General features: G+C 55.0%; 1 protein-coding gene across 1 annotated transcript; it reads right to left on the bottom strand.

Moving 5' to 3' along the window:
• Positions 1-2,360: 2,360 nt before the first annotated feature.
• On the bottom strand, positions 2,361-8,449 carry TMEM18 (transmembrane protein 18). The gene is made up of 5 exons (XM_033125527.1): positions 7,725-8,449; positions 6,334-6,454; positions 4,026-4,080; positions 2,637-2,730; positions 2,361-2,552 (listed from the first exon to the last, which is right to left on the bottom strand). The coding sequence occupies exons 1-5, from the start codon at positions 7,779-7,781 to the stop codon at positions 2,457-2,459; spliced, it is 423 nt and encodes a 140-aa protein (XP_032981418.1). The 5' UTR covers positions 7,782-8,449; the 3' UTR covers positions 2,361-2,456.
• Between the last annotated feature and the right edge of the window lie 1,964 nt (positions 8,450-10,413).

Here is a 10,413-nt window from a genome sequence, read left to right as displayed (position 1 = left end):
AATAATTATGACATCAGAAACTGTTCCAAAAATATTACACCCCTCTACACCCCCATACATGGAAAACCAGAGACCCGACGTCATGTTTTCACTTGAAGACACTACCTTCAAATCCATGCAAAGTTAATGCTATGACACTATCGTCACAGGGACGCTGATGCAGCCAGATGGTGCCATGTTCACTGTCCAGATGTGCCCAGTGCGAACACACCCCTCCCACCCGCGCCAGGGCCTCCTGTCGGCCGAGCCTGACACGCAGAGCTGCCTGGACAATGTCCAGAAACCAGGCACGCTTCACAAGACACAGCCCGAAGGGCTGGGGTGTGAGACACCCCCACTCCTACCGCCTCCCTCCCAGTGCTCTCGCCTGCTCTCGTGTAACGGGCCCAGTTTGTTTTGACTCCCTGTGCAATTAGCTTGTGACATAGTGAACTCTTGAAGCCTCAATGCAATCAAACACCCCAGAACGCAACAAATTAACTCCCACTTCACACGGGGTACTCTGAAGTCATTTTTATGTTCAAGACAAAGGTTAACACGTCGGAAAGGGAACGGAAAAAGTGTCAGGTTAAAAGCACCAGGAGACTTAGCTAAAAGATTCTACCAGATCACTTTTAAAATCAACATAAAAATCCAGGAAGTACTTTCTCTATTAAGCGTTGACAACTCTCTGTAAAAACATTTCATATCTGGACTTCAAGATTTAATCTATCAAAGTGTCATCTTTTAAGCTGCTAAATGGAAATGATTTCATATGCAACAGGTTTTTTCTTTGTGAAATTTGAAGAATATGTTTCACTTGGGAAATATCTATTTAAAATTAAGACAACTATTCACCATTTTCTAAAACTCAAATCAAGAGCCAACACTATATATATTTTAAAATTTGGATCTCTCCTCACTGTTGTGCTTAAGCTGTGGCTCCAGGCTGGAGAGGACCCAGAGTGTCCTGTGTATTAGTTTGTGAGGTGCGTATTACAAAGTGCTTTGTGTACCTGCTCTAATAAAATGGACAGTTTATGTTCCTGTGCACCCAAACTGTAAAAAATGTGAAACTTAGGAAGGCTAATCTGTCATAAAAACCTGTTAGTTGACACAGCTAGTCACAGACTCTCCTTGTGACTTTGCATCCTGACAAACAGGGTCGTCTCTACAGGCCCCTCTATGGAACCTGACTCTGGCCTGTTACGCTGTAGATTTGTAACGATCACGAAAAAGCAAAGGAGCCTCCAGTTTGTTCTGTGACATCCATGGGCACCCAGGCTCATGGGAACTGGTTCTATGCAGACGTAGTGTACTTTTTTAAGACCTTGCTCCCAAGGTCTGGTTTGCAGGTTCCTGTTGTTTCTCAGTCTGGGTGGTGCTGGCATTTTGGTGAGCACAGCCTGTCTGGGGTTTCCTGGGCCCCCCTGTAGTGACCTTCTGCATGTCACCACTTTACCACTCACCTGGGGCAATACCACGCTCGGTGGACCACCGGACAGGCCGGAAAACTGTGTGACAGGAGGTGACGATGGCGCCGACACGGCAGATCACTGAGTTCACCGTTTTTATCCGAACCATACTTCTGACTCATACAGAAACAGTGTGAACTGTGCAGCACGTTTGATGGGCTCTGCGCACTGTCTGTCTAGTTTAACTAGAAGCTGCGTGTGTTCTGACACGTGCAGGTACGAGCTGCGACGGGCCTTCGTGCTCACTCTGCAACCAGCTCTGGCACGTGCTCCACTGTGGGTGGTCGCCGTGATTGCTTGTGATTGCAAATCCACCCGATTATGAGCAAGTGCAGTTGTTTTGATCTAAGGAACGAGGAGCAGCTAGGTCGTAACGGACATTGACCTGTAATGCCCAGGGCCCCTGAGGACGCACCCAGAGCATTCCGTCTGGGCACGGCTCCTCCTTGCTGGTCCCAGTGGTCCCCGCCGACCCTGGGGCAGCAGCTCCTGCCGTGGGGACACCATGGTGCAGCAGTGCATGGTGGGGTCAGCTGCCACCAACACTGGTACGGGTGTGCCACCAGCATCGCGCTCCAGAAAAGGGACTTGAGTTCGTGCTGGCAGCGGGGCGTCTTGGCAGAGCAACTCTGAGAACCAACCCGGAGAAACGGCCACCTCAGCCTAATGTGGACTGCACCCCCTTGTCCCCGAGCCTGGAGCAGTAGTGTGACTCGTTGTCACTGGTTTCGAGCACATTGCTCCTTTACTGGCCTGTCAAACAGTTACTGTAAATTGTAACTCCTGCAGTGAACCTGTGCTACATAAATGACTGCCAAGGACAGCCTCAGGCTCTGCGCACAATGTGCAGCAGCGGAAACCATGTCGAGCTAAGAGAACAGGCGTCACAAACCACCAAACGATTGCTAAGAAGGACCCTTGTAACACGTGCCCTTTAATACTCAAAACAATGATGGTGGAGGAAAAAAACTAGCATAAAAACAGAGAGCAATTGCTGTAACATTATTCTTCTTTTCTTCTCCTTCTCCGTTCTTTTATTTTCTCTTGTAAGTTCTTCAGGTCAGTCATCACATTCAAAGTCTTACGTACCCACATAATCTAAAAATAATCGTTTTGAGACACGGTTAGAATTGGGAGACCGCACAGAGAGGAAGCACAAACGTGGCAGTCTGTGACACATACCACAATGACCGTGGCGTTGAGCAGCAACGGCGCCGAGAACACGACCGAAATGAACATTCCTCTTGCATCGAAATACTGGTATTTGGAAAATAACCTATTATAAGAAAAGTTTAAAAATGACCTGGCATAAGGAAACATTTAATAATATTCTCTATTGAACAGAGGCTGTTGGAGCGCTCCTGTGTCAACTAAAGTAGCAGCAGCTACCCCACGACTGAACCCACCCGCAGGTCTCCTACAGTGTCCCCTCTGCTGTCCAAACTGTGACGCCCATTAGGAAGGAAATGCAGTTGGTCCCCGGTGACGGAAGTGGGCGATGGCGGAAGCCGAGTAACTAACCCACAGGTTTCCTGACACAGAGAAAACGCACACACACTCGAACCTGACATCAAACCTAACGTGCTTGTGACGTGAAATGCGTTCTCGGCTGAGCAAGGGTGGGGGACGTGGAGGGCGTGTTAGTCACTCAGGAAAGTGTCTGGATGGTGACCAAGGAAGGGGACCGCTCAGCATGCCTCTTAAAGGCCCAGAGAGCTCACGCTTATTCCTCCTGGCTGGAGGCAATGTCTTCAGCTTGTTGCTGAAAGCTAATTTTTTCTTTTTTTTACTTTCAAAAACTTAAAATTTTACATTTACAAATGTAGAATTCATTATTAGCTCACAGGCCACATAAAAACAGCTGGAGGGCCACCGTTTGCAAGCCCTGTCTGGAGAAACGTGTTTCGGGGCTCTGCAGAAGCCTCTCGGTCAGCACGGTGTGGCCTGGGGGCTGGCCCGGCAGCCTAACCAGGGGCAGGCGTGATACCCAGCCAGGATGGTGTTATAGGTGGAAAAGGAGTTGGGGGAAGCACAGGACGAGGACAGGGACGGCTTGTGGGTCTGGACCCCAGCGTGGGAGGACCCAGGAAGTGGGGAGAGGTGGGACTGCCAGGCAGAGCCCTGAAGGGGACCGTGGGCAGAGCTGGCTAGCACCACGCTGCAGGGAGTGGGGACAGGAGCAGGCCCTCAGGGAGGGCAGGGCGCTGGGACTCAAGGCACTGGAGACGGGTCACGCAGGCCAGGCGGGCACCCTGGGCTCCGACCGCGTGGGGCCCAGCTGTGTCCTGCCACTCCATTCCCCTGCAGGAAAGCCACCCTGCGTGGCCCTGAGCGCTCTCCTCCTCTGTCATGAACACGGCCAGCACTCTTCAGCTGGACTTACTCAGTAAGAAAGGCCACACGTTCCTATGTGTGCGAGAGCTGTTTCCAAACTACACCTGCCAGCGTGCGGACGCCGGCCTCACGGGGGGCTATTGCTCTCTGAAGCCTGTGGTGTGTGTGGCCCCCGGGGGGCGGGCGTCTGCACAGTGTACTTCCCAGGACAGCTGGCGGGCCGGCGGGTGTACTCACCTCCAGTTCAGCGCGGCCACTTCATTGATGTATTCAGCGCAATAGACTAAAGTTACTGCCAAGGAGGAAATCGAGGTAGAATTAGTCATTAGGGAGTAAAACTACACATTCTTTACACGGGAAGAGTTAATGTAACAGGATAGCAAGACTTGGATGAGAAACATAATTTCTATTTTAGATATAACTGAGGTAAGTTATAAAACCATAAAACTTCAGGACACACCCACGTAACAGAAAGAAAAACCAAGGTCAGCATATGTGAAGGTGTCCAACGTCAGTGAAACCCAGTAAGCGGGTCAGTCACACAGCGCAGCTGGAATCCAGGTCTTCTGCCTGAAAACCCGCTGCTCCCCACCTCTGCCATTCAGTGGAATTCCCCAGATGGCACTGCGCAGAATGCCAAGAGCCGTGACCAGGTTCCTACATCTCTCGGCTTTTCAACCCCACCCCTTGCGAGGCTGCTACTGAAGCTTCCACAGCGGTGCTGGCGGCAAGGACATTGGCAGGACAGTCAGCCCGAGGGGGACAACAGCCACAGGGACCACTGCAGCTGGCTGGCCATCCTCACAGACCACCTACATGGGGACACGGTGCTGTTGGAGCAGCACGGGAGGCAGGGGGCCCCGCCGGCCCCACCTGGGACAGACGGCCTCAGGCCAGTGGGGCCGCCGCCTGCTGACAGTCAGAGGGACAGCACACTGGAAACCCCATGCTTTACTTTCTCGGCTAAGTTAAATCCCATGCTTTACTTTCTCGGCTAAGTTAAATGTGCAAATCAGAAAACACCAGGGCCCTGCACATTAGGAAGCAAAAAAGAGATGGAGAAGAGGATAAAGAAAGGGGAGCCCTGGCTCCTGGGCTGCTTCCCGGCTGATAACAGAATGGATCTTGACTAGCCACTCAGGAGCTGGGGGGAGCAAACCTCTCTGTGTCTCATTTGTAAAATGAAATGGGCACATAATACACCAAGCTCAGGTGGGAATTAAATGTCATAGATAACAGCATCTATTATCCCCAAGTGAGAAAGCCATCCCTGTGTTCATCCTAGAAAAGCCCAAATCCACACGTAGCTCCTAAGTTCACAAAACTGTCTCACACACATCAGCTCATGTGCTCAGGCCACCGCCTTCTGCAGGGAACCTGCCCCAGGGCCTTTGCACATGTTATTCCCACCGCATGAGTGTTCAGGCAGGCCCCACAGACCTGCTGCCTGCCTCGTCCCCTTGTACCCTTTACACCTGGGTGTAAGTGTTACTGCACAGACTTAAACGGGCCTTTTGTAGTGTTTCTTGCACTGCTGCCTCTTCTGACAACATTTATCACAGTTGATAACAAGACAACTGGGTCAGATTAGTTAGTGAGTGCCAGCATCCCCACTAAGCTCCGCGAGCCTGAGGAGCCTGTCTGTTGTCCTCCCTGGACCCCTAGCATTCCTTAGTCCACCCTGGACAGCTGTCAGAAAGAGGCACGAAGCAGTGCCTCTCCCTCCCTTTTCTGTACAGCACCATGGCACTTGTGTAATGCACACTGACTGCATCTCCCTAATCCTCGCGACACTTCCCACCTTGCACAAGGCCAGCTGCTGACCTTATCTTAGTTGTCACAGTTTATTAAACTACCATTGCCTTCCCAGTGTTCACAAAACGCAGGTTCTGCCCAGGCGCGGAGGCCCCAGCCACCCGTTCTGTCCCAGCACTTCTGAGGACATGGCATCAGAAACGAGCTGGGCTGGCCATGCTTCCCATCCCTCTTCACCCTGTGTGTCAGGGGCCTCCTCTCTCATCGGGGCGCCTTCACCCCAGATCTCACGCCTCGGCCACGGATCTGCTCTTAATCTCTTGTAATACGAGATTTTACCCACTCTGTACACCACGTACCGTGACTATTTTCCGTGTACTCTTTCTCAGTCATTCCATACAACTGTCCCTTCTCTCCCTGTACCTCTTACTTTGAGAACTGATTTGGGCAACATGTTATTTTATGCACAGAACTTTTCTTTCTGGTTTGCATTCTCCCTCCCAGAGCAAGCAGTACAGCGCTAAGCCCATGGAGAAAAACAGTTCGTATAAAGAGTCAGCGTGTCACTGGCGCTAAGTGCTCTTTGCCTAACTGGTACTGGCACAGTAGGTGGTCACTGGGGTCCTTTCCAAGCCGATGCCCACAGGGTGGCATCCGGGAGTGCCCTGAAACCCAAAGTGGAGCACATGGTAGAAGGGCTAGGTCTTAAGAAAACATTTCTGTACTGAGAACCCACACAGTGCCCTGCCCCAGCAACGTGAACCACAGAGGTCTCGTTTACTGTACTCACCCAGGCACAGGAAGTGACCGACCTGCAGTTCATACCTCCGGGACGAGACACACGTGAGCAGCAGACACAGCACGTGGAAGACAGCCAGCCCTGTGAGCCACGGCTCGGTCCAGTCTGTCTGCTGTGGGGACACACCAGTGGACACACATCAACGCCAGCACCCACAGGGCCAGGCTTCATATCCCCAGGGTCAGTGGGGAGTCAGTGGCCCCTCACTTCTAAGTTCTTTTGGGGCTGTCCAGGGAGCACCCTCCCCAGGCCTCGCAGAAATGGGGAGGAGGGACAGGAAAAGGAGAGGGAAGGGGAACCCCACCAAGGTCCCGGGTCTTAAAGAGGAATTCACTGGTTTAAAGCTGGCGCACACAGTCCTGATGGCCTCGTGGACGTGCCCTTCTGCTTGTTGAACAGAGTCACGGCCTAAGGCTCCCCGTCCCATGAGGCCAGGAGAAAGTGCCTGGTGCAGGAGATGCACTTGGCCCCTCCCGTTCAAACTATTTCTAGCTCCTTAGGCTACGACTTAAGGCCTTGGGAAATCTGAGCCATCCTTTCTGCCTTACACCCAGCCCTCCAAAGTGCTGCGATCTCAGGCCTCCTCAGCTTTCCGGGTGGGCATGTCTGCACCCCAAGCTCAGAACCTCGCCATACTGATTTCTCCCACCTGCTCAGACCGGCGCCCTGCCCTACCCTGCCCGTCTCCAGACCAGCCTCAGGCCTCTCTAAGTGTGCGCCGCCCTCCTGCACGCCCGCTCCGCAGGACCACGCCAGCGGACATTCTACAGCCTGGGCACCGTAAGCTGGCCACCAGCTACGTCCATCCACGCGCGTCCGCAGGGCCAGAGCGAAGAGCAGGGGAGGGCGTGCGGGACAAGGCGCAGGCAGCAGCAGAAGGCCACACTGCGCTGGGAAAGGGTCGCTGGGGGAGCCGCAGGACCTCGCCACTCCGCCCACTGCCGGTCCACACCCGCTGGACACTCCCCGCGGCGCTACTAAACCGCCTATTCTGTGCTCGGTTCCCGCCCCCGGGAAGCTCCGCCCGCACGGCCAGGCCCCGCCCCGTCCCGGGAGCTCCGCCCACACGGCCAGGCCCCGCCCCGTCCCGGGAGCTCCGCCCACACGACCAGGGCCAGGCTCCGCCCCCGTCCCAGCAGCTCCGCCCACACGGCCGTGCCCCCGCCCCGTCCCAGCAGCTCCGCCCACACGGCAGGCCCCGCCCCCACTCCGGGAGCTCCTCCCGCACGACCAGGCCCCGCCCCCGGGAGCTCCGCCCGCACGGCCAGGGCCCCCCCGACGCCCAGGCACCGCCCCCAGCGCCCGTCCGTCGGCCTCCAAGGCGGACGCTGGGGAGCCTGGAGTGGTCTCAACGCCAGCGCGGCGGCTGACCGCCCGCTTACCGTGATGACGGCGGGAATGCTGACGGGGAAGGAGCTGACTGAGAAGGCGGACGGCATGATCCCCGAAAGGCCCCCGCGCCGCCCGCCCCGCCTCGGTACCGCAAGGAGGGCCTCAGGCGTCGCCTCTCGCGGGATCTGCGTTGTCGCGAGACCTGCTGCGTCAGAAGCGGGCGGTGGACGCTGTTAACTCGCGGTAGCCGCGGGGCCTCGTACCGAGTCCACGTCTCGCGATGCTCCGTGGTGGCAACGCGGCTGCGGCCGGGCTGCGAGTGCGTCACCGCCTGTCGTAGTCTCGCTGCGAACCGGGGGGCAGGGGCGGGGCGCCGTGAACTGGGGGCGTCGCGGGCCCAGCCCGCAGCCGACGCCGATGCCGGCGGGCCTTCCCTGGCCCTTCCCTGGCCCCAGTGCCGTGCTCCCCGGAGCCTCTCCGCGCTCTCCCCTCCCCTCGGCTCCTCCCCGGGCGCCGCACGCCGCGCTGTGGGTCGGCCCCTGCGCCCCCGTGCGCCGCCCTCCCCGCAGCCTTCCTGATCCCGGTTCACGTCCCTGAGCAGCGCCCGGCCTTGGCTCCTCCCAAGCCCGTGTGGTCCCCGCCTGGGCCCACGCGCACCTGACCCAGCGTAGGTCGTGCCGCTGCCTTTCGGGGTCTAGTGTGGCTGAAGTGAGCGTGGCAGCCACGCCCGGCTGGGCCTGTGTCCGCACCGCCACCTGTGAGCGGGCCTGTCTGCACTTTCTGTCGTGTGCGATCCCCTTCTCCGCACCGAACTTGGGGACCTGAGCGACAGCCTGTGGGACACCAAATCAGCTGCCGGGCCGCTGGGCTCCTGGGGCTTCTCTGTCCTGTGCTAACCTCTGGGTTCCGGGGGCAACTGCGGGGCCTCTGGCCGCATGGTTTTGGCCCTGATGAGAAATCCACTTGCTCCTTCGTGTCTACAGTGCAGGTTACAGCAGAGCGTTGGAGAGCAATGCAGATTTTGGTTTTGCTTTTCTCAGGAAAATGAAAGAGGGGTTGCACTTCCAGTAGAAGCGGTCCTGCTTGTCACCTGCTCCCAGCGCCCGGGGCGCTCCACCTGACCCTGCCCCCGCCCCCTACCATCTGTTCTCTATTTCCTCTTCTTTTGGCCTAAACATTCAGAAAGGACAGTCTTCTCTTGGTCTGACATCGAGTCATGCACTTTCTTAAAACTTGGTTAACAGAGAACAGACGGAAGGTAGGCTCGCCTCTTGCAAGCACTCATCACGCGCTCGCTCTGCAGGGAGCTGGGATGCATCCCGCTTCCCGCTGCTCAGAGGCCGCAGCGGTCAGGAGGGGGTCGCTGGGCTTCCTTTCCTCCACCTGCGCTGCCGTCTGTGGCGTTCCTTAGGGTTATGACGTCCAGTGATTCTGCCCCGAGGGCCCTCCCACTCTGTTCCCACTGTCCACCTAGTTTTCAGTCATAGGTTGTCACCTTTTCCCAAAGTCAGGCATGCACAGTGTTCCCTAAACCAAAGTCAAAATGATCCCGGACGTGGAATCTATCATACCGTGTTTAACACAAAGCTGACATTCTTATTCTGTTACTCCCCTCCCCCCACCAGGAGGTGTCACTGTGTGCCTCCTGCGCGAGGCCTTCCCACTGTCCCCAGTCCCAGGAGACGTGCTCAGGCTCAGGGTGAAGACAGGTGGTCCGTGGACTCGGGGCCGAGTCGTATTTTAAGTGAGGCACCAGCAGGTGGCAGCACGCCGCCTTGTCGGAGGTCCTGCGCTGTAGCCTGGACACTGTTTTCCGTGTTTGCAACAAATGAATGTGCATAAATTCATATTGAATTGAGAGGTTTTAGTGTATCCCATTTAATTTTAGTTGGAGAAATAATTTTTTCTGAACATCATGGAATAGCTAACTGTTATTTTTTACTTCTTTATTTGATTGCTTTTAGAAAATTGTAGTCTTTTTTAAAAAGTGCCTGTGAAAAATCCATAATTATGGATAATAAACGCTTTATGGGTAAAACCCAACAAAAGTATCATCTCATTTTCACTTTATTTTCTCAATATTCTGTTACTGCGCGCCTCCTCCTCCGCTCCCCGCCCCCACAGAAGATGGCGTGACCACGTGGACCACCGCACGTTGCGTCGTGCAGCTTTCTCTCTGAGCTGAGCTGAGCCTCCCCACGGCACTAACAATGTCTTCTCTACTTACTTTACATCCTCAGCACACCTGACAGTAGGTTGTGTGTGAACAGGTTTGTGATATGAATGAGGCAGTGGTTCTGGAATGACAGCTCCCGTAGTGATTAGAGGTGAAGGTCTGGAGTCTGGTCCACATGTAACCAAATGCAGTGACTGCAGAGCCCCTTACGAGGCAGAAGTCCCTTACCTTTCATGAAGAAGAAGGAAGGGTCTCGGAAACGTGTCCTCACTGCCATCTTTGGGGAAAGTTGAGTAAATGATGACATCATCAGTTAAAGAGGTTCTTTTTTGCTTTATTCCCAAGCCAACAGGAGTTTAGGACAATAGGAGTTTTCCTGACGGTGTTTGGAAGGCCAGCCCCAGTGGCTGTGTCACCATATCGGGTGTGGAAGGGACTGTGTTCCCCAGCCTGTGGGTTTCTATTGAAGCCTAAAAATCTTGGCTGCTGATGAACGCACATATGCAACGTGTGCTTCGTACTTGGAGAGTTTTTCCTCTTCATTGTATTCTGTTGACCCAAAA

Source organism: Rhinolophus ferrumequinum, chromosome 13 (assembly GCF_004115265.2).
Source record: "Rhinolophus ferrumequinum isolate MPI-CBG mRhiFer1 chromosome 13, mRhiFer1_v1.p, whole genome shotgun sequence".
NCBI lineage: Eukaryota > Metazoa > Chordata > Mammalia > Chiroptera > Rhinolophidae > Rhinolophus > Rhinolophus ferrumequinum.
The sequence above is the reverse complement of the archived record's forward strand: the minus strand, read 5'-3'. Positions and strand labels throughout refer to the sequence as shown.